The sequence below is a fragment of the Acartia tonsa genome, chromosome 2, assembly GCF_053477335.1.
Source record: "Acartia tonsa isolate MP-2025a chromosome 2, ASM5347733v1, whole genome shotgun sequence".
Classification (NCBI taxonomy): domain Eukaryota; kingdom Metazoa; phylum Arthropoda; class Copepoda; order Calanoida; family Acartiidae; genus Acartia; species Acartia tonsa.
In genome coordinates, this window is record NC_137261.1 from 13,680,958 (window position 1) to 13,705,757 (window position 24,800).

General features: G+C 33.3%; 2 protein-coding genes across 6 annotated transcripts in view; both read right to left on the reverse strand.

The window, feature by feature from the left end:
• The window catches only part of LOC145304928 (uncharacterized), a 139,127-nt gene extending 127,851 nt beyond the window's left edge, over nt 1-11,276 (reverse strand). For 2 of the 4 annotated variants that reach the window (XM_080146721.1, XM_080146720.1), the window contains exon 1: nt 11,229-11,275. The gene's annotated coding sequence lies outside the window, so the exon portion shown is untranslated. Of the gene's footprint in view, nt 1-11,228 lie in introns of all 4 variants that reach the window. The other 2 variants (XM_080146719.1, XM_080146718.1) reach the window with 1 other exon arrangement.
• Nucleotides 1,035-24,505, reverse strand: UQCR-C1 (Ubiquinol-cytochrome c reductase core protein 1). 2 transcript variants are annotated; one of them, XM_080146728.1, is made up of 14 exons: nt 24,365-24,505; nt 22,240-22,316; nt 16,349-16,440; nt 15,876-16,013; nt 14,808-14,952; nt 14,332-14,389; nt 14,049-14,106; nt 13,280-13,444; nt 7,518-7,588; nt 7,131-7,300; nt 3,223-3,336; nt 2,789-2,895; nt 1,565-1,651; nt 1,035-1,182 (listed from the first exon to the last, which is right to left on the reverse strand). In XM_080146728.1, the coding sequence occupies exons 1-14, from the start codon at nt 24,435-24,437 to the stop codon at nt 1,095-1,097; spliced, it is 1,443 nt and encodes a 480-aa protein (XP_080002854.1). In that variant the 5' UTR covers nt 24,438-24,505; the 3' UTR covers nt 1,035-1,094. The 2 variants fall into 2 exon arrangements, with proteins under 2 accessions (XP_080002854.1, XP_080002855.1); XM_080146729.1 differs by having other exon boundaries at nt 22,240-22,313; nt 24,365-24,452.
• Between the last annotated feature and the right edge of the window lie 295 nt (nt 24,506-24,800).

Sequence of the window (24,800 nt, forward strand, 5' to 3'; positions counted from 1 at the left end):
TAATCGGATTATTTTATCATAGAAAAATTAGTCGTGACTTAGTTAAAAATGAACATGTTTAAAACGGATATTCTGGTGACGATTATAAAGTAGATAGGCTTACTAAATCGTACCTAACTACTACAGATCGGCATGCAAAGTTTAAAATCGATAGGACAATTCTAACATGCCTAAATAAAGAAAAGCTTCGCTTTTAAAAATAGTATGTATAAAATTATGTAGTTTAGATTTTGAGTACCTACACTATTTTATCCACGGTTTTAGAAGTTTTTTCTTTAAATAATGAATCATTTTTTTACTAAATATTACCTGGGTATATTATTTATAAAGTAAACAGTAAGATATATAAGTTTTCCGGAATTTTAAAGTTAGGGGGAGATTTGAAATCTGCATCAAATTTTGAGGATTTTTTTTTATAAAATTTGTTTTTTCTATAATTCTTTATCTAAAAGCGGAAATGCAATTCAAATTAATTAATTTTGGCATCTGTGATTGGTGGATTTAAAAAATCTGCGCTCTGATTGGATGGCGTACATCATTCAACCAATTAGAGCGCAGGTAGTTTAAAATCCACCTATCTTATTGGTCAAAATTAATTAACTTAAAATGCATTTCCGCTTTTAGATAAAGAATTATACAAAAAACGAATTTTATAAAAAAAATCCTTAAAATTTAATGCAGATTTCAAATCTCCACCTAACATTAAAATTCCGGAAAACTTATATATCTTAGTAAACAGCCAGAATATTAAACGTAAAAAATACATACACCACTAACTATAGAGTAGCAGTGATACTATTATAAAGACAAACATATTATCTATCTTTTTATAGTTTTATTTAGAAATAACATTATGACATTTCACCTAGTTTAAAAAGTCCTATTATACAGAACGGAGAATTATCAATATCTTTTATTAAAGGAAATAAGTAAGGAGGCTTTTTTAAATATAATAATAGGAAATATTAAAAATCAATCACATAGGGACTACTCTATGCATTAAAAAAAAATATTTATGTCGATTTTTGTAACAAGAAAAAGTGTAATAATTAAAATAATATAATTATAATAAAGTTGTAATTAACTATTGTTGTTTATATTCTGAGCCAGTAGAGTGAAGATCTGATGATGTTGTAATCAGGGAGGTTTTCAATGGGTCCTATAGCAGCAACCACGGGGCATCTGAAAATAGTTATTTATAGCATCGTATTATAAACAGCTTTCATCGGTTATAAAAAATGAACGATTATAAAATTAAAACCATTATTTTAGCCCCAATTTATAATTATTTTTACATTTGTAGAAAACTGGATATATTACAGAAACGATATTAATCGGTTTCGAAGCCATACTGGAAAAAATATTATTATTTTTTAAAAAAAATTATATCAGTTGGAAAACTGGCGGTTAGCCGTTTTTTTTTTGCTTTTTAGGACAAATCCATCATTTATTAGAGAGGAATCAACTTTTTCATTCATACACTGATTTTTTGTGTGATAACGAGATGGTTGCATTACCACCCCCCCCCCCCTCCTCCATAATTTAACCGAAATGCAAGGTTTACCTGTCATAAATATACTTGTAGCATGTATCCTTGACAAGCTGGGCATCAACAGCGTCGATTCTGGCCTCGAGTTCATGCTGGGGCATTCTAAATCAAGAATAGGTTTCAGGGAACTAAAGGGATAAGACAATGGCCCACAAATTGATGTACATCCCCAATGATGAAATACAAAATTACACCTCCAGTACATTAAAATTAGTTGTTGAAATGTTTGAACGCTAAAAATTCACTTTAGTCCCCAAAGTTTGTAAGCCAACGAATAAGAAAATGTTATTATAAAACTTTTGGGGACTAATGTAATCTACAGCCCATTGTTCCCCCTCTCTCTCTCTGAATAGTTATAGCCTACAAGCCAAATAAATCTAAAATAATATTTAGGGGGGAAGATAACAAGGTCGTCAATTCTACTTGCCCCCCAACGACAGATGAAAAACACGTATAGGTTTGGTGACTTTTGTTTCGAATCTATTTCGTTGTTGTTAGAAGTTGATTCAAAATATAATATAGGTATCAAATATCAAACATTTAACAATTCCTTGATATGAAATTAAGTTTTAATCAAACAATTCTTAAAACAAGAGAACATAAGTTTTCTAGGCTCTAATTCAAATTAAATGTTTAAATTACAATTCTAATTACATTAATGGCTACTTTATTCTATTTTTCATCTTCAAATATATTTTTTGCATTTAATCTTGAATGCATTTATTTCAATTTCAACGACATTTGTATTTGATTTTAATATTATTTTATTTTCTACAATGCCAATTTAAAATGAATTAATATCATATTTGAGGATTTCTTACAAAAATAATTCAGGTATTTCGTCTACCATTTAGACTGTTATACGATCTTTTTTTAAAAGAATCCAACTTTTGTTTCTAATCTGAGGAAAAGAAGCAAATTGTAACAGGATGTCTGTTTGTTTGTCTGCCTGTCTGTACCGAAGGATCTCGCTAACCGTTGAACCGATATGGTTCTCCTTACAGTGTGGCTTCTCATAGGTCCCGTGAAGGTTTATAACTATTTAGGGGGAGGGTACCAACACCCTCCAAAGAGAAAACGCTCTTACAATTTTTTTTTACTTTTACTTTTTAAAACTACAATTAAAAGGAGTGGGGGTCGACTTCACCCCTCCTCTTCTCAAGTGCTCATAGATGCCTCTAGGGGCGTAGTCGCTAGCATTAAATATCGTACTTCATTGATGTGGGGGAAGAATCTTACCTTCTACCATAGCAGAGCATCTGTCTGCCAATGTCTTCACAGATGGGGGTGGTGCCATCCAGCTGGAGCAGCATGTTGGTCTTCAACAGGTTCTTGGCGCGGTTAACCTGAATATATCACATGTTGTCTCCAGGGGTGTAAATTCTGCATGGGAGAGGGTGATAAGAAAGATGTGGGATAGGAGAAAAAATGAAAAATAAAGAGTAACTACCTACTTAAAACATTTTTTCCCTCCATGGGTGAAAAACTAGAAAAGTATGTGGGAAGGGATACCTCTAATTCGTTGGCTTAAACTTTTTTAGGAATTTTTACCAAATCTTAATCAAAATCTGACAATAATTCAAATCTACAGCAAGGGTAATTTGGGTATACATTGATATAAAATATTGTCCAATTGTTTTATCCCTGGGTTTAAGAAAATATAAAAAGCTAACCTCAAAGTCAGTGATAGAGTGGCAGAGACGCATCCATTCCTGGGAAATCTGGAAAATCATGTTGTCCTGGTTGTAGGCGTCAGTCACGAAGTAGATGCCCCACAGGCCAGTGTCCTACAAAAAAATTAATATTATACTGGTTGTAGGCGTCAGTCACGAAGTAGATACCCCACAGGCCGGTGTCCTAGAATAATTAATATTATCCTGGTTGTAGGCGTCAGTCACGAAGTATATACCCCACAGGCCAGTGTCCTACAATAATAATTAATATTATCCTGGTTGTAGGCGTCAGTCACGAAGTAGATACCCCACAGGCCAGTGTCCTACAATAATAATCAATATTATCCTGGTTGTAGGCGTCAGTCACGAAGTAGATACCCCACAGGCCAGTGTCCTACAATAATAATTAAAACGTATATAACAAGAGACAGAGGGGACAATGGTCTGTTTATTAAACTAGTCCCCAAAGTTTCATAATACTTCAGTGACAGTTAAACTTAAAGACATGTACCTAATACTCATTAGTAATTGAGGTTGTAAGGAGGGAGATTTGTAGGAAGTTAGGATTCTACCAATCAAACAGCTTTAACTATGCTTTCCCTCGTCCATGCTCGTCGTATGAGAGTGACATTAATTGGGGTGGAACACTTGCCAAAACTTTAGGCCAGGGAGATGTAATAATTGAGTAGCTTCCACGAGAATTGCGGGTCAGCTTGTGACGTAACACAGAATACTATCAGCTGTGCGCGAAGCTTACCAATCTAAGATTTGCCAAAGGATTCTCACTTTCAGTCTCCGTGTACATCTGAGTCTTAACTTTAGAGAATCAGGGTTACAACAACAACAACATCATTATTGGGGATGTACTTTAATTTATCAGCCTTAGTCGAGTCTTATCCCTTTTAGTTTCCTGAGTAGCTACGCTACTAAAAAACTGATTGATCTGAGATAACTTTCATGTGAATTGTGAACAAAATATGAACACATATGCACATAATAAAATATATAAAATTTGAAAAGTTAAAAGGAAACTTGTACAATAAGTCTTGAGCTTACAATTTTATCAAAGTAGAACAATGACATAAAAGATGTTTCAAGAGTAGGGTGACGTTGAAACATTAAAATACATCAAATACACCTATTTAATTCAAATGAAATTTTGTTAGCCTCGAAGGGCCATTGGCTCGGGCTAACAAAATTAGTATTAATTTTAAAAATTTAATTTTGATATTCGATAAAAAATTCTCTGTAATACGATGCTGTAAATGATTTTTCAGTATGGCTGAGTACCAATGAATATATGATTAAACCCCGCAGTTGGAAGATCCTCTTTTGACTATAAAATGTCTTCCAAAATTGCTTTGATGTTGTGTAAGACAAGAGATGAAAATAGTAAGCTACTGGGAAGGTAGAAGTATTAGAAATAATCAAAATTATATAATAAACAAGATTTAGAAAATAGTAAAGGTAAAGGTAATATTTTCTGCATGGGATGCAAGGCTAAGGGCTAAGGAAAGGGGGGGAATGAAACATGAAAAATTTACTGAAAACATAAGCTGATTTTTTCATTGAGCCAAATGTTATGTTTATAATTAAAGAAAACTAGAGGGAAAATGCAGAATACACACCCCTGTGCCTAACTGAATTTTGTCCAGACTATTAAATATTTCTTTAACATTAAAAAGCGCTGCAACTCTATATTTGCTAAGGTTAGTTTGTCCAGCTGTCTGATTTGCTGAACTGGGTGTGGTCATTCTTTTTTCCTACTATTTTGTCCCTTTCATTGATGGATAGAGTCCAACCACACAATAATAATATTCAAACTAAATTTTCAACTCTAATCCAAAATCCGCCAGGGAGCCAGAGATATAACAATGGACAATAAAATTTTTTTTTCTCAGCAATTACTGTGAGAAATTCTGTCTTTAGGTAGCCTGTAAATGTTGGGGAAGATTTTTCTCGTATTCATTCGAAACCGATTAATAAATATACCCCACCCCCTCTTTTAATTTTAAAGCAGAGAGCTCTGAAAGTGATAATAAAATTCTTTAACTACAGTGTGGCCACAACCAAAAAAATACTGATACTGAAGAAAAAAAAGGAAATACTGAAAATACTGAATCCTAAAATAAGAAAAAATACTGAAAATACTGAAGAAAAAAAAGGAAATACTGAAAATACTGAAGAAAAAAAAGGAAATACTGAAAATACTGAATCCTAAAATAAGAAAAAATACTGAAATACTGAACAAAAAAATACAAATACTGAATAAGTATTTTTTTTATATGATTCCTCATTTTAAAATTTCATATATCATACCTTTATAATTTGGGGGATATTTTAAAAACCTTTTAATTTTGCCTCTTAGATTTTCTTGCACCAATTAAGCAGAAAATGACTGATAAATATTTTAAATGATTACAAAACTTAAATACTTTTTAGTTAATTTAAGAGCATGCTAAAAAACTTTACCTTTAATAATCATGCAAAGTACTCACCTTAGATTATTCATTCTATTAATAGACAAAAAAATATCTGAAAAAATACTGTATAAAAGCATCTCAAATATCTAAAAAATTTATATTTGAGATGAAATTGAAAAAAAATGTATATTACCATCATAGACGTCCAAGCTTTTTAATTTTTTTTTGGGGGGGGGGGGGTAAAATTTTTTTGAGGGGGGGTAATTCGCTTTTGGGGGGGGGGGGGGGGTAAAATTCGCGCGTCTTAATTTTTTTTACCCCACCCAAAATTTTTACCCCGGGGGTAAAATTTGCTTGGGGGGGGGGTTAATTACCCCCCCTGAAATCTGTTGGCAGGGGTAAATTTTTTTTACTCCCCCCAAAATTTACCCCCTGGGGTAAAAATTTATTTTGGGGGGGGTTAATTTAAATTTTATTAAATATTTAGTATTAAAAATGCGCGCGAAGCGCGCAAAAATTTTTTTGTTAGAGATTTTTATTTTGGGAGGGGGGGTATTTACCCCCCCAAAATTGTTTGGGGGGTAAATACCCCCTCCTTAATGGTTGTTAGGGGTAAATTTTAAAGGGGTGAGGGGGGGAAAATGAAAAAAAATTTGGGGGGGTAATCGCCCCTTTACCCCCCCCCCTTGGACGTCTATGATTACCATAAAAAAAAAAAAAAATTAATGTACAAAGTTATAGGGTAATTTAAAGGAAAGTAAAGTGAGGCGCGAAGCGCCGAAAAAAATCTGACATCAACTACTTGAAAAAACATCTTATTTATGCAAAATTTTTTGGAATTTAAGAAATAATGAAAATACTGAATCATGAAAATTTCCAAAAACTGAAAAATACTGAATAAAATTTTCAAATACTGAATATTCAGTATTTACTGAAAATACTGAAGCCTCAATTTCCAAATACTGAAGAATACTGAAGATTTTCAGTATACTGAAGAATATGGCCACGCTGTAACTATCAATTTAGTTTTACTATCTCTTGAGTTCTATAAACTTGTAATACCTAATTTAGCTAGGTTTTATCTTTCGGAAGTAATGACTTGAAAATAGAAATCTTTTTTCACACATACACCGAAGTAGAACTTCATACATGTGTAGTTAGTTAAAACATTCAATACAGTTTTTAGAATGTTCATTAAGAAGTAAATTTACCAATCGTTTAATAAAAGAGCATAAAATAAATTCCTGCAGCAAATTTTTCACCTTATGATAAAACGATATAATAACTACTAGCCGCAACGCCCTCAGCATTTAGGGGTTCTATATTATAAGGGATATGGAAGGGCAAAAAATAGCCTAAAACCACCTCAGGACCTTTAAGAAGCTTAACTGAAAGGAGAACCGTATATTAGTTCGATGGTTAGCGAGATCCTTCACTACAGACAGAAAAAGCTAACTACTTTATATAATAGGATATGTTTTTTACCTTGTAGCAAGTGTTGAATGACTGGAAGGAGTGGGCCAGACCCATCTCGTGGGCGTACTTGGCCAGGGGGGAGGAGTTGTTGACTCCACCTCCCATGCTTCTGTCCCAGTTACCGATCAGGGTGTTGGCAACCATCAGGGGGATGTTGTCGGGGTTAGTCCAGCCGCAACCTAAACAAAATATTTGTTTAGCCTATTTATATAATGCAAAACAGAACTTTATTTGTCTGTCCATTTGAAGTTTAAGATCTTGGTAACCGCTAGCCCGATTTGGTTCTATATATTCTTCTCAATGAATACAGCTAGTGGCCCTGCGGTGGTTTTAGGATTTTTTTGGGAGTTGGGACACTAGAAATTAATAATAGATAGAAAGATATAGAGTACTAACCTTCAACAGCCAGGGCAACATGTGCAAGGGGCATGCCATCATCACGAATTCTCACATCTGATCCAGTGTATCTAAATAAATATATACCTATAAGAAATATTTTAAATAATAAAGTTTATTACCTATACTAAAAAATAAATAACATGTTGAACAGTTTTTAAAGGGATAGTTGCATGAAGTGCATTTCAGAAAAATGCTTTCACGCATAAGTTACAAATATACCTTCAAAATATATAATTTTGCTATAAATAACAAACACAAAAATCAAATATCACTAAATAAATCGTCATGCTATTTTTGAGAAAATAGCAATTTATATAAATTTCAGTTCGCTAAAAGATCAAATGCATCCCGTGCAACTACCCCTTAAGAAATTTTTTTTGTGTGTACAATACTGCGATGATTTTCATAAAACGTCCCCTTATAACTTATTCACTAAGCTTAGTCTTTCCAACTTTAAGTTATAACTAAAATGAAATGAATATAAGCAGAGTATAAAACACGTCTGAAAAAGCTAATTATACATTTAGATTTTTACCTAACTATTGAAAAACTGAGAACATATACCTATAGAATATAGATATAATATATTATATTTTAGTCGAATATATCCATCAATAATATATGTTTCTTATCATAATAGATTTTTTTAAGTTAGTAGGGTAGTGCGGGGTTAATGCGGTAGGGGGGTCTAATTCCGGTCACTCGACCAACTTTTTAAAACCGTGTTGCGAGAGATCTTCAGAAAAGCAAAGTTGTAGTTTATTGCCTATACTTTCATTTCTTACTTCAGCAAATTTTTGTCAGATCACTCCTTCTATGATTTTTTTGCCCTCAAAAAGTTGCAAAAAATTTGCAAAATTTTTTTTTCAAAATAGGCCATGTTCAATCTAAAATTGTGAAAAAATGGTAAGTCCTATTGACCCCCGGGTTTTTGTAAAATGAAAGATATGGCATTCATTTATCGTTTGCAATTGGAGGCGTTGTTCTAACTTGATTTTTTCATAATTTTTTTTTCGTCTCAAAAAAAGGGTCAATTCCGGTCACTTTTTTTTACTTTTTTTTATTACTGTATTTATAAATGTATAATACCCTAATTTTTTTTAGGTGATCTGGAAGCATGAACAACCCAAATGCATGACCTAAGCTTTAATCATTGCCTTGCCTGTTGTGTGATGTACATTACTAGTCATTTTACTGCTTGTATTATGTCATGTTTTGTTGCCTAGGGTAAGGGGGGGGGGAAGTTTCGGTAAGGGGCTATTCTCGGTAATTAAAAGCATATTTGTTCCTTATTAAATTGCCTACAAAAAAGTATAAAATAAATTTTTTGTGAGATGAATATTAAGGGTACTTATTGGGTCTCAAAGTCGGACGAAAATTTTTTTTTTTCCAAAAATTTTTTAGTAGGTGTGTAAAGATCGACCTACACAAAAATTGGTAAGACCTAGAGCTGATCTGAAAAACTTTTTGAACTAGAAATTGCCCGCTTTTTCCAAATCCGTTGAGAGCTTTAAAAACGGGTTAATATTTTTTTCAAAAATGACCAAAGTTGGCGCCGGGGGAAAAATCGGTAATTTCAAAAGAAATTAATATTCAACTTTTAAGGTCATGTTTTCATGTTTTCTTTTGTCAAATCTATTATTCCATATGGACTTTTTAAGAATTAGGCCTAAAAATGAATAGAACAGATAAAAAAACAAAAAAAAAATTAATTTTATTTTTGAATCAAAATTTTGCGAGGAAAAAATCAAAATTTCTGGTCCTTTGAAAAAAAAATATTTTTGACATAGGAGGAATAGTCCGATCTTTATGATTTTTTTTGTGGTTAATCCCAATCACCTATACTAATTATGATTTATTACGCTTGTTTGGTCGTTTGGCCTTTTTTCATCGATTTTTTTAAGGTTAAAATGTAGTCAAGATTTTTTGCAAAGATGACACTTTTGCTTCAAATTCAATTTTTGAGGTCAATTTTTAATCAATTTTCATGTTTTTTGGGCTAAATCTATAGTTCAATGTGAGCTTTTTTAGGATCAGGCCTAAAAAGTAATAAAATACGTTTTTTTCTTACATTAATTTTAAGTTTTTTTAAAAAAAATTTCGAGAAAAAAAAATCGAAAATTCGCGTCTTTCAAAAAAAATCATTTTTAACATAGAAGGAATAGTCCGATCATTATGAAACTTTTTGTGGATGATCCCTATAACCTATACTAATTATGATTATTTATGTTCGACTGGCCGTTTGGCCGTTTTTCATCGATTTTTTTTAGGTTGAAAAAAATTACCGATATTTCCCCCGGTGGTGGGGAAATATCGGTAACTTTTTTGCGGTCAATTTCGGCCAACTTCTAAAAGTCCTAGGATAATGTCCTTTTAGGACCTGATAGTCCTTTCCGTAAGCTTTCTACTGGTCTTGGTTTCATTTGAAAATATTAATATTTACCCCATTTTTTTAAAAAAAAACCGGAAAAAAACCGAAATTTCCCCCCCCTTACCCTAAGCTTTTCAATTTGTAAAGACATTAAAAATTTTTCAGACACATTTTTATAGTAATGGGAAGAGTATATCACCCAAAGGAACTCCTTAAATATTTGCCTGAAGATGTATCAGCTGCATTGGCTCATGTAAGAAGGGGTATGTCTATTAGAAAGACCGCTAGAAGATTTAAAATTCCATATAAAACCCTTGCATCTTTTTCGTATAAGAGGGTGTTCGCGATTTTTGCGCAGTTTGGATTTTTTATGTCAAATCGGCTAGGATTAAGCTAGAAAGGTGTTTAAGGTGTCTATAGAAAGCTCTTTGCATGTCCTTACAAAAACTCCCCAGGATATGGGTTCTATCTCCAAGATTTAGAGTACATATTCAAGATTTTGTAATTTCAAAATTCCTGTTGCATAAAATGTGTTGAAATATTAGAGTTAGACCCCATATCATTTGGAGTTAATTGTCAGGCATGTAATTCTGCATCTTTAGACACCTTAACCATCTTTGTAGGTCAATCCTAGCCAATTTGAGACGAGAAAAAATGTATCAAAAACTGCTGTCAAAACTGGCAGGATTTTTAAAGTTAAAAATTTTTTGGGAAAAAATCACTTTTTTCAATAAATTCCAAGACCTGCGAATCAGAAATTGCCTCTAATTTATGTATAAAGCTTAAAAAAACCTAATCATATAATAAAAAGTATGATTTTTTTTTAAAAGTTTGCATGAAAAAAATCGATGTTTTTTTTGCGATTTTACCGACTTTTTTAAAATGGGCAAACTGTGGTCAAAAAATTTTCTGATCTGCATGCGACTAGTACCGTTAGAAAGCTAATGACCTCAGCTTTCTACTCATAGTTTAAAATGTTAAAAAAAATATTTTAAGGGGGTGTTCCACCCCCCCAAAGTCAACTGACCGAAATAGCCCCACCGGTGGGGTTATTCCGGTATAGGCCAACCGCCGCCCTTAAAACCGATTTTTGACCGACTTCTAGTTGCGAGATCTTAATGGGACCAAGACAGGCTTCTTCGTTATTGCCATATCGTTCATTTGCACTCTTAAAAACCGGAAAAAGTTTTTGGGAAGTATGTTTTTTTTTAAGTTGAAGCAAAAAATTGACCGGAATAACCCCGCACTACCCTATGTTTTTCAACCTATTTAAAAAAAATACACTATTCTAAGACAAGATATATTTCGATTTTAGCAATCATTTTCAATTCATTTTGTCTCTTGTAGAAGTGAATCAAGCAATATTAGCTTGGTCGTTTTAAAATGAAAAATTAAAAGATTAGAACTGGTTGGTAAAAATGTGATGGAAAATTGTATTGTAAAACGATGCTATTCATGAATGATTTTTCAGGCTAGCTGAGAACCGGTTCTAATCCATCGAATTTTGATCGTTTTGGAAGCCACACTATAAATGGTATTCTAAACTAGACAGGTGAACCCCATATCTAATGGACCACTCACATAAAAATGAATTCAATTTTCTGATATGAATTTCTGCATTATATATACATACACACAAACATCCACGCACCAAGACAGAAAAGTGTATCATGAATAGTAAATCATAAAAAGTTGCTTTGGTGAAATTTCACATGAGGATTGTTTAAGACTAAACGTAGTTTTTCTATAAGTGCATATCTTGTTGTATAAGGTAACCAACGCCTTTTTCTTGTTCTACTCCGTAGGTATCAAGCTCTGACAGGGAATTTAACGTCTTTAATGTGACGTAGTTTTGGTCCAGACTAATTGTAAGACATCTCTGTGATACCTAACATTTTTCTAGAAATATTTGTGTCAATAAGAATCATACAAGATTGGAACAGGTAAGAAAAATTAACTGAAATCTTTGTCTGTCCTACTCTTCCGGTATTTTGCATAATCACTTCGAAACCGATTAATATCCGATGGATTAGAACCGGTTCTAGGCCATGCTGAAAAATCAGGTATCATATCGTATTACATCCAGTTTCCTAGGAATATAAAAAAAATGTACAGCAATAAGATTAAAACCTGTTTTGTTTGACCGTTCCTTTGGCATCTCGGTGCTAAGGAAACAGGTTTAAATCTTATATTTGTACATTTCTATATCCGCGGAAAGCTGTTTATAATACGATGCGATAAATAACTATTATATTTATTTTTATCTCTGTCCCTGTGCACGCTTAGCTTTGCTATGGTAAGAAGAAATACAGTGCATTTTTCTTCCCAAACTCGTAGCTTTAATTCACTCTGATAATCTCAAATAAGAAAGTTGAGGCTAGCAAAAAAAATCATCAAAAATCTTTTCTTCGTCTTTTTTAACTGAATATTATTGACATTTTAAATGCATCCAGTAATTTTGATCATAAATTATATGATTTTTCTAAAAACTTTGCATAAGATATGTGGGTAGATAGGTATCTAATTGAATGAATTAAAAATAGAGTAAAATACACTAAAAGATTTGAAGAAATGCTAAGGATTCTTCTATATCTTAAATGCAATATGATTCAGAGAGAGAGGGGACAATGGACTGATTAGTACACTTGTCCTTAAAGTTTTATAATATTATTTTCTTATTCGTTGCCTTTACAACTTTGGGGAATTTTAGTTATTCTGAATGGTTTGTTCATTAAACTAAGTGTCCAAACATTTCAACCATTTATTGTAATCTTCAGAAGGGGTAATTTTAAAAATCATCATTGAGGTTGTACAATGTACATCAATTTATCAACCATTATCTTATCCCTTTAGATCCCTGAATGTGATTTCTCATTTAATTGTTTAAATTCTAGCATTAACTTTTACGAACCAGAAGACCAGAGTGTCCAATTTTGTGGAAAATATTTGGTTAGGGGGGATCAGGGTGAGAGATTAAATTGGATGGATTAATGCTTTCTCAGAAAAGGAAGGTTCAGGGTTAGAATTGATAAATAAGATACAATAGAAATATATAGAATGCGTAGGAGAATAGTGTAGAGGTAGTAAATTAAGGTAATAGAATTTTTTCAATATCAGGGATCTAAAGGGATAAGACAATGGCCAATAAATTGATGTACATCGCAAATGATGATTTACAAAATTATCCCTTTTGTAGTTTAGAATTTAGGTATTTAACTTTATGATTCAACCAATCAAAATTCACTACAAGTCCTCAAAGTTGTTAAGCCAACAAATAAGAAAACGTTATTATAAAACTTTGGTGACTAGTGTAATAAACAGCCCATTGTCCCCTCCCTCCCTGAATTCCATTGAGATAAAACCTCAAAAAGAAAACAAAACTTTGTACCTGCAGTGCTGATCCAATGGGATCTCGTGTTCGTAGTCAGTTCCAATGGAGGCAAAGTGCTTGGAGGCCAGTTCACAGAGCTTGCCATGGTCAACGCCACCAGCGCCAGCCAACACCATGCGGGGGCCCTTGTAGTGGGTCTTAATGTAGTGTACCAGATCGTCTCTGAAAATTGAACAGTTTGGCTAGTTTGATGCCTTTTATAGAACCAAGATAATAAGAAAAAAGATAAAATAGTCGGATAATATGTGTTGATTTCAAATTTTTTAGGATCGTGGAAAGAAAACGTCGTATCTTCACAGAAGCTTTAAATAGGTTATTTTAGGTTAGGCAAATGTTAATGATTGCCCCGCAGGGATAGAAAATAGGCCCCCCGAAGGGGCTAAAAATAGAAGATATGATACTGTGAAAATACGACGAAACCCGCTACTTTATTCTATTGCCACGAAAATCGTAGAAAATTTGTAATCAAAACATATTCTGTATTAAGACAGGTGTCACATTTTAAAAATGTTTTAGAGTTTACCTATATTAGATTAAAACACTAAAGGGAGAAAGGGTTAAATAACCGTATCTCCCCATCGCATCAACCTTGTGAAACCTTTCTAATGGTTAATTGAAAATCAACCAATGGTGTCGCTTATATTAACACAGCCAAGTAGCAGGAAATAATTTAGAAGCAGACAAAAAAAGGTCATTAAATAGGGAACGGAGGTAGTTGTCTGTAATCTGTATCTATGTATACTATAGATCTGTTTTGTATACAAACCTGTTAATAGATTTGATATTCTTAGCGGGGCCAAGGATGGTTCTGCCCAAAGGAGTGCCCTGTTGGTAACCAGTCAAATGTTAATTCAAAGATTGTAACGAAAAAGAGTAAGCATTCGATATATTTTTTTGAAATTGTAGCATAAGGTACCTAGTCGTTTCTTTTTACAAATATATTATTTTACGCGCTTTCAAAGGCTAACTTTAAAAGTAGGTGTTGATTAAAAGTTGTTTTGTTTAATAAGATGGATTAAACATAAGAATGTGATTGATTTGACTGTTTTCCTGGTAAGCAACAGCATGAAGATGGTCAAACACAACCTCCTGCAGATTCATCTCAACCTAAACACAAAATTATTTATTAATAAGGTATGGAACCTATTCATAAAGTTGGCATGCTAGCTACACTCCCCCTCCCCCACCCTAACAGTCCTCTAGAGACGTATCCAATCGTAGACGATTATAAGCAGTACACATACTAAGGTAATTAAGGTAATACTGAGGATCTGTTTAATATCCATATCATAAGAGTGCAGCTATTAACTAATCCTGCCAATGACCGGTGGTATTTCGTCCTTATACGTGATCTTTTTATCAAGAAACTCATCCTACTAATGATTCAGGAATAAGGTATAGCCAACAAACAAAATAAATTTTACTAAGTGTTAACCCCAACGCGACAGCTGGAAACAACAAATATGTAGGTTTCGTGATTTTTTTCGAATTAATTCCGTTGTTGGTATAAGCTGCTAATGATTACCTCCTGCATCTCTCTGAGGATGACACCTCTCTCCCTCTCAATCTCCTGTTCCCCGAATGTTGAGTTGGTGAGGATGTCTGACAGAATTTCAACAGCATTCTCCAAGTCGTCGGCCAGACACTTGGCATAGAATACAGTCTGTTCCCTATAATATATTACCTTATCATATAAAGTACCTTGCGTGTTTTTTTTTGTCTGAACCGTAAGATCTAGATTTCTACTGAAACGAGAAGTTCTCTATTTTTCGTCATCTGATGGTTTTAGGCTATATATTCTATTATTAGATTCAAGATTTGGGATTGTGTTGAGTTTTTTTTTGTACCCTCTCTATCCCTATCCCTAGATGCTAGGTGCTTAGCCACTAGTTTTAAATAAATTAGAGTTAAGTTATAACTACATATAAAGACTAGAAGGAAAGGTAGACCTTAATTTGTAATTTATATGGGGTAAGGGGGTCAACCAACTTCCTTAAAAAAACAAACATATTTTTCCTTTTTTTTTTGAGGGGGGGGGGGGACTATTTATAGGGGCGATTTCTCTAGGAAATGGGGGAGGTACCGGTTTCATGCACAATTTTCTGACCTCCCACCCCCTCCCAAAAAGCTAGAACAAAGCTGGTAGTTATAAATATGGTTATAAATAATAAAAGATCTTTGCTTTGAAGGATTAGGCAAGCTAATCTTTTCCTCAGTAACTGCAGGTGTAACCAATCTATTATCTAATTGGGGCGGGATTCTCCTTCGATTTAAAGTGATCACCTAGAGAACCCAAGGGAATCATCCGCTCGTAATGGGATGCAGTACTCTCAACGCCCACTGTTGGATATTAGGTTAAGTAACATCAAACAACCCTTTTTTGCACGATCTTTGTCAGAGAAATTCTAACTGTGCATGGTAATGAGGTGCGCCTGTTCAGGGGCCAAAGCATTCCCCTTAACTCTTTAACTATTTATGTCGCGCATATTTTTAACGACTTAAGTTATGACGCAGTGTTGGGCCAAAATTTGAACCTATCACCTACCCGACGACGAGCGGATTCGGTACGTGTTGAGCCACAGTTGCGGGTTACCTGGAGGTGTAAGCATTGAGGTGTGCTCCCAGGTTCTCAACCTCCAGTTCTAGGTCTGTCTGGGACCTCTTTGATGTTCCCTTGAAGGCCATGTGCTCCAGGAAGTGGGCAACACCGTTGTTGGCAGCTGTCTCGTATCTTAATAAAATATAAATTGAAACTATGTCAGTCTGTTCGTCAGAAGTTTTAGATATCTCCAAACCACTTTTGCTCTGTTGTTTGGGGGAAATACCTGTCGGTCTTATAATTATTTTAAGGTATTTTTACCATATCAAACGACAGGAAAACAATGATTTTTCCATTTTTACCAGGTCTAACCAACAAGTGAAATACATCTTTAATAATATTTGGAGGGGGAGGTGGCAAATGTATAGGTCGTCAATTTAGTTTTATGTTGCCCCCCAACGACAGCTGAAAACCAAGTTTAGGTTTCGTGATTTTTTTCGATCTTACGTTATAGGCTGCATTTATACCTGGATCCAGTATCAATCCAGAGACCAACGGTGGCGGTGGGGGCTCCGCTGTTCTCGCTGGCAACTCTCATGCCGTTATCCAAAACAGTCACCTGAGAAATAACAAAATTAGATAGGTGTATTTCATTAAAAATCAATAGATAATGTGTTGATTATTTCCGGGTAGTTTTATGTAAATCACAGGGCCTATATTTATTCTTTTTTACCAATAATTTAAAGTACCTAATTAAATTTTTTATGATTTCAGACAAACTGAATGCTTTAGGTACGCTATAAAGCAAATAAGATGGCTTCTTAAGAGAGTCAGTACACTACTTAAAATTCATCATAAAAAATAAAAATCAAAGATTTTGAATAAGTTAGAATTTGTATTAAAAAATGCGATAATTGTAACCCTAGTAAACCATTTGGTACCAACTTACCTAGGTACCATTGTTAAAAAGTAGCTGAGCTACAAAAATATATTTGCAATAAGCTTTTTTTTGTATTCTCTGTAATAGGTATACTAATTGAAAGTTAAAATCAATGGCTAGTAACCACAATTTTTTAGGGACTGACACACTACAGTAATGGAGCAGGAGTCAGGGAACTAAAAGGATAAGACAATTGCCAATAAATTGATGTACATTCCCAATTATGATACACAAAAATACCTCTTCTGTACATTAGGTAATATTAGCTGTTTAAACGTTTAGACACTCAACCAACCAATCAAAGGGGGGGGGCGAAAGTGACACTTTTTGAAACCAAAACTAAAAGTCAAAGGAACTCAACTAAAAAAAAGAGTTACAGGTCTGACATTTTGCATGGCAGTTGCTTTATAGGGGTACAATATGGAACTGTGAAGAAACGGCGGCGCAACCGCCGAAAACCGCCGATAAAAGGCAAAAAACATTTCGGCGGGAAACGGCGGTTTTCGGCGGTTGCGCCGCCGTTTCTTCACAGTTCCATATTGTACCCCTATAAAGCAACTGCCATGCAAAATCTCAGACCTGTAACTCTTTTTTTAGTTGAGTTCCTTTGTTGACTTTTAGTTTTGGTTTCAAAAAGTGTCACTTTCGCCCCCCCCTTTCAATAAAAGTCAACAAGATTGTTAAGCTATCGAAAACATTTTAAGAATTTGGAGACTTAAGTAATATAAAGCCCAATGTCCCCTCCCTCCCTGACTAGTAGTGCTATATTCCTATTTGCATGAAGCACAATACTATTATTGTATTTTTATATAAAATGTGAAAGTTGTATAGAAAGACCACCACATGATGCACGAGGGGATCACACCAAATGCATGGATTAGCCAGGTCCAAAATTTGTACATTTTTTATATAAAATAGCCAATTTAATGACCATGAGTGGAACATGTAACCACGTATAAAAATAGTTAGGAAAACTACCTATAGATACTTACGGAAAATTTCATAAAAATTTAACAGTGATGTGCCTATCCCCCCTTTTTGTCAATCATCTAGGACAACTTGTAGCAACAAACATGGACATAAATATTTATCTATTTATCATATTTTGAGAGAATTTCACAATTTGGATACACTGGAAAAAAGAAGCGATAAGTTTTATTTAGATGATGCTCTTTTAAGGCTAAGGGGGTTAAATAATTTCTTGAGCAATATCCGTAGCAAACTTTATTGAAGTTCTAAAATATTACTTTTTCGACAAAACTGGACCAGTCTAATGTTAAGCATAAGTTTTGCCCTTGGAATGTTGTGAGGGAATGAAAGTATTAAGAGAGGTAGGTAGGTATAAAAGGAAGAGCACCATACACTGCTTAAACTAACCAAGTTTAGTGTTTAATTCTAGGCAACGCGCATAGGTATCGTATGAGATACAGCTGTGTGAAGGTATACCTAGATTACTTGCGTTAAAAAAAAAATTTCCTTTCTGTAAAACTAAAATTTGATTTCTAAACCATTAGGTACTGAACTCATTAACAACGTTTGTTTAATGTCAATATGGCTATTTTAATTTTCTTGCCGTGTTTTAGTCTAACCTAAGGAGATTTATACTGCAAGAGGATATATGCGGAGAGAAAGATATGAATCCTTGCAAGATAAGAGAGAAACTTCGAAACCGGAGATGGCCAGGATTTAGCGGAGAGGGGGGGGGGGGGTTGCAGTCCAGAGGTATCAAATAAAGATCCTGAAAATTGTAAGTGGACCAATAACACCCCCTACCAAAAATTTCCATCTGGGTGTTATAGGGGTTGCAAAATGTTGGAAAAAAAAGGTCAACTAACTTTATCCATAAGTATTATAATACCACGTTTATAGATGTCTCATTAATGCGGGATGCCTTGGCCATGAAAGGCTCAGAGGTTAATCCTTAACCAACTTAATACTAAAGAATACCAAATAAACATTTAATAGAGCATGCCTTGTTAAAATCTTAAAGTGGAGGGGAGGTAATGTGTGGTCCACTAATGATTGAGGGGATTTTACCTAGGTATCTAATTGGATTCATATAGCTGCTTAATTAACTGGCACAAAAGATGAAGAGAAGTGGCCCATGGTCCCATCATACTTGCACAATATTGAGAGAACACAGCCAAAATAATTGCATTTCAATCACAAGTTTTGTTCTGTGTAATTCTGCTAACTCTTCTCTCACGAGATATTTCAATATGATCAAGACATTTAGTCATACTTTAGGATCTTTGTCTGTCTATATGTGTGTCTAGTGTATACTGAGGGATCTCGCTGACCGTTGAACCAATATGGTTCTCCTTTACAGAATATCTTCTCATAGGTCCTTGGAAGGTTTATAACTATTTCATGGGAGGGTACCACCACCCTCCCAAGAGAAATCAACACTAGAAAAAAATTAACCCACCCCCCAATTTTTTTTTATTTTCCTTTTTGAAACTAAAGTAATGGGACCTACTAGGCATTAACAGACATACTTAGACAGGTTTAGCTCATTTTTTTCATTGAATTGAGACAACTAGGAGATCTAACCCCCCCCCCCCCCCCCCATCTATAAATGTAAAATATTAACCTGGATAGCTTATTTTTTGATTTTCAACAACTTTTTTTATACATCTATTTTGGAAACTTTAAGAATTAAAAAGTTTTAAAAATAAAGTTTTTAAATTATTGAGTCACCGTGTGCTCTCCTTCAAAGGGATATCTTGACAAGAACCTCTCTGGTATCTTTACTGAATAATAAACACAGTTTTCTTTCCAAATTCTTTTATTAGTGTATGTTAAATCCAAGGGAACAATGAAGCTTATTAAAGTATAATGGTTTTTATACATTTAACAATGATCGAACATTTAAAATTATATAAAATATGTTGAATAGGTACCTCCTAGTGGCTTTTCCTTTGGATTTTAGCTGATTTTTAAGTACTAAATATACTTAGGACTAAGCATTGAATTCAGTGAATTAGAACAATCATTAGGTATTGTTTATATTATGTAAAAAAATCAACCATCACAAATTCCCATGAAAAAAAATTCCTAAAACTTAATATCCATAACTTTTTGTTGATTAAGGTAGCTAATGTTTAAATGTGTGTATGTGTGGAGGAGAAGAATGCAGAACCACAATGAAAGTAAGAACTTGACAAGGTAAAAATATAATTAGCAAAGTAGATGCATATCTCTAATGCATCTTCAAGACACATAAAAGGTAAGTAATCAAAGACATCATAACTATTTCCAAAAGTATAATCAATGTAATGACCTTAGGTAAAGACATATAGCGAAGCTTAGACATTTCTTTGGTGATTATATTAGGTATCATGTTAAGAATAATTCGATTTAAAAAGGTTTTCGTAAGCTCTTTATGAGGGGTGTACATTCTGGACAATATTCATTTTTTCCCGGTTGCAAATTTTACCCTCCCCCCCCCCCTCCGTAGTTTAAATTAAATTTCCCATAATTCTAAGGGATTTTGTGTATTCATGTAAGCGGACAAACAGACTTTTGCTGTTTTTATTACCTAATAAATCCCTATTTCTTTGGTGTTGTTATTCCGATTTAAATTTTTTTTCTGGATAATGATGTTTTCAGTACACTTCATTTTTCAACCCACCCCACTCTTAATAAATAAAAGCCAAAAACAACTGATTTCGACCAAATATCTTAGCGGTTTTTTTTTAATCTTGATCAACTCTTCAAGACAAATCAAGGAAGTTATATTAAAGGGACTGTGAACGTAAATTTTTCTCATCTTAATATCAAATCTTAACATTATCTCATTCATAATATATCACAGATAGAGCAAAACGCGCTTTTGTTTGCTTAAAAAACGGCTTTTTCCGACGATTTTTATAAGGTACGGGGAAAGGAAGAAATTTTCCGTATTATATAAAATGTGCATTAAATTGCTTTTTTCTCCCATTATAGCTAAAATTAAACTTTTTCACATAGTTCTAGATTTTTCCTAACAGTTAAGCTGACTTTTAACATAATCCTTGCTTTAATCCAATGTATAGTTACTTAGAAATTGATAAAATAAGCAATATTTTTTTATTGAAAACCAAATACAATAACAAAGCCAGAAACTGGTTTTTTATTAGTATCCAATTAACTTTAAATGGCCCATCTCTCGCCCACCTTTAATTACAAATTTGTAAATAATAAAGACGCAATATTTCTTTATAAACAGTCTGATAAAAGTGTAAACTAATTCTCCAAAGTGGGTTATTTATTGTTCAACACAATTAAAAAGGATATTATTATTTTATATAACCTATGAGATTCAACCCTTTGTAGACAGTGAGGTATTTTTTTGTCAATAATACGAATTTAAAATATGTCTTTATTACCTAATTACTACGTTATAAAAAAACGAATTGGCAATTTTATAGCATAAAATAAATCCTTAACAGTAAGTAAATTGTTTCAACTATATATGACAAGTTAAATATCCCTACAAACATTATAAGAAACAAAAACGTTCAGATTTTCCCTGTTTTTTCCTTTTTCCCTCTCAAAATACCATAAAATAAAGGCATTATTTCTGGATATTTTTGTGAATAGGACATTTTTGGTTGATCAGTGTAGTGAAATGTGCTTAGTAAATGTTAAGATTTGATAATCAGATGAGAAATTTTTACGTTCACACTCCCTTTAAGCCATAACCCCACCCCTCCAACCCCCCCATCTATTATCAAAATCGAAATTGACATATTTAATTTGCATTTAGAGTCATCCTAATAGACATATTAACAAAGAATTAGGCAAAGCAAGAATAGACCCCCTGAGTTGGTATAGACACATTTACATAGAAATAGTAAGGGGCGTCGTAGCTCAGTGGTAACGCACTGAGTTACGGTGATGAGAGTTCGAGTTCTAGTCCCCATGTGGCAACTCGAATTTCTCAGTTGAATACATTCACGCAACTTCCCCTGGTTGTGTAAGAAGGGGATTATTGAGTAAGTTTGGATACTTAATAGTCAAGTACATAATATCAGTACTACCCTTATCCCAAGCTCCTCTGCGGAGAGCGTCATTCATTACGGTGACTTAATTTGGGACACCTGCCATACTCGGCGAGGGTGAGGTAATAATGAGTAGCTCTCATGAGATAGCGGGTCAAGTCATAATGTGCTTGAACGTAGAGCTTGATAGCCCTAGTGGCTATACAAAAGTGTCTCAGCCTACTCCATGACTACTTAGGTCCAAACCCTAAGAGACTATGGCTAATCAATCAATCAACATAGAAATAGCCAAGCAGGAATAGCCCCCCTAAGTAAAGACATATTGGCACAGAATTATGATCGTTTACATAAGTGATTGGAACATTATGAAAAGTCCAACTAAGTTACAATTATATCGATATGACATACCTTTTGACACAGAATATATATTTTTACCAGGAAAAGCAAGAAGAGTCTACCAAAGCACATATTGGTACAGAATTTATATTTTTACCTCAGTGTTTGGAACATTAAGAAGTGTTTCCCTGAGGGTGGACATAGCAGCACAGCTTCCACGTCCAAAAACATCTCCTGAAAAATATTTATTTTTAAAACAACATTAAATACCTAGTATTCTGTCAAGGAGATTCAATTTGCCCTACACTCACTTTTGATATCCTTAGATTAAAGTAACAGGATGTTTGACTGTCTGTCTGTTCCGAAGGATCTCTCTAACCACTGAACCGACCAGGTTCTCCTTTACAGAGGTCCTGGGAAGGTTTATAGCTATTTTGAGGCATGGTACCACCACCACCAATCATAGAAATCGCCTCTAAAAAAATTTACCCCCACAAAAACAGATTTTCTTAAATTAAAATTTTAATTTGTGACTTTATCTACCCCCTCCTCATGTGCCCATAGAAAACTATAAGGGCGTACGTAGCCGCTAGTAATTAATAAAAAGAAACTATTTACTATACTATTAATTCTTTAGTTAGAACCGTTTCAGTGTATTCGAGAAAACCCATGATTTTTAAAACCTTGGGTACCTATTGTTCATGCGTCCTTTAACAAATAAGAATTAAGACGCAATATCTTTAAATTTTTAAGCAAAACTTTAAGTAATGGCAAAATTAGTGTATATCTAAAGACATAATAATTAAAAATTTGTGTGTCTTTTGAGTTACTTTAAAATTAAAATCTACTGGAAATGACTATCTAAAGTAGGTTCGTGTTAGGGTCCACAGATGCTTTGTTTGCACAAGTAGAACGAAAACAGAGTTCGCCGATAATAAAATTAGTAGATATTATTGTCATACCATATAATTCTAAAGTCCCTTGATTTAAAATAATTACACAACATTTAATCCTAAATTGACTGTAAACCTGGTGTTGCACGTGTGGACATCGAACCCGGTTATTATCGTGCGCGCTAATGCCGCGTACACGCGTACAGTTTTGTCAAAACCAGGTTGCCACTTAAATTTTTTTTATAAAAATTTTAAAAATGAATAAATTGCTTTTAACATTGAAATTATAGTGGTACTTACTAGTAAAAGTATAGTATACTTAAAAATTATTTTTTTAATATTTTTACAGGGTTGCCGTAAAACTTTAACTTCAAAATATATTCCAGAAAATTATATTTTCACTTTTTCAATATTTTTGAAGAATAAGAATGTATTTGACAAGAATATTTATTTCTATTATGATTTAAAAGGAAAAAACTAAAAATCGTTAGAAAATTATTATATTAAAAAATTATAGTTTTTTTTAATGCATATTTATGCTAGTTTAGAGTTATTTGTTTGAAATAAAAATTTCAAATCTAGGTTTATTATTCTCTTTTCTTTGGCTGGAAAAATAATATAAACTTTGATTTTCATTGTGAAGGTATTAATTTTAACGTTAAAGTTTGTAATATTAAGGCCCATAAAAATTATACTTTTACTTAATAAAATTTTTTTTTTATTTCAGAAAATATTAATTTCATTAAGAACAAAGACGTTTGTGAAAAAAAAAATGTAAAAATGCTTAAATAAGAGCAATAAATATATATCTTATTATATCCTTTATCGCGTATGTTTTGTTTTGGTTGCGGCATTTTTATGCGTTCTGCTGAGCTATCATCAGCTGTGCAAAGTTATTAGTTAACAAAGTTAGTGTGGGTCCTTAATTGCACGAAATTAAGCCAATCAAATTGGATTCAAAATGTGATCTCAATTGACAATAATAACCAATAAGACAGATGATGTTACACAAAAAAATAATACAAAAGTTTCAAGGTACTAATAATAACATAACTAGCTTACACAAAGTATAAACTTTTTATCGATAATTCCTTTGAATTAGGATTGGCAATCCGCACAAATTTTGGGTAGGATTATTGGGATGTATGCAAAAATCCGCCCTCCAAATAAAGCAGCTTAACCTATGGATTGCGAATTATGTTTCTTCTTAATTCGATGGATTGCAAATTATAGCAATATCTTTATAACCTTTTAACAATATATAAATACGAATTGTAGATCGATTTGGATTCTGTGTCCAAAAATAGTCCAAAAATGGAACGGTTTGCTTATTCATTGCCAACCCTACTTTGAACGTGGACAAAATAAGTCTAATGATGAAGTTAATACCTTTGAGAGCCTTTGACCCATTCCTGGCCACTCCTTGGGACACAAGAGCTCGGGCCGCTGACAAGAAGGACATTTTGCTGAAAAATAAATAAAAATGGTCACAAGATTTAATAATCTTGAAAAGTACTTATTTAATTCTCTAAAAAAACTATTATTTTAAACATAATAAGAGCATTTTTTCGAACTAATTGTCACAAATGTTACTTTTTTATCACTAATTTTATCAAAATCATGTTTCATGTAATGAAAAATGTCAAAACAAGTTACTAAAATGCCTTCATTGATGCTGAAAAGTCCACTTGCGCATACATCTGTAAAATGCCGCGTACTTTTGTAGACACTTCTCCTCCATAACTTTCTGCTTTCCGTCGTCTTTGCTTAAAGAATGTCGTCGTTGATTTGGAATAATTTAAAAATGAAAATAGAATCCCTTATT

Excerpts from the sequence above, each read along its gene's own strand:
- UQCR-C1 (XM_080146728.1), bottom strand. The coding sequence starts at position 24,437 with ATGTCCTTCTTGTCAGCGGCCCGAGCTCTTGTGTCCCAAGGAGTGGCC. Across the intron at positions 14,953-15,875 it reads CTCAATGCTTACACCTCCAG|GGAACAGACTGTATTCTATG; the intron begins GTAACCCGCAAC and ends AATATATTATAG. Across the intron at positions 7,301-7,517 it reads TGTTGCCCTGGCTGTTGAAG|GTTGCGGCTGGACTAACCCC; the intron begins GTTAGTACTCTA and ends TATTTTGTTTAG.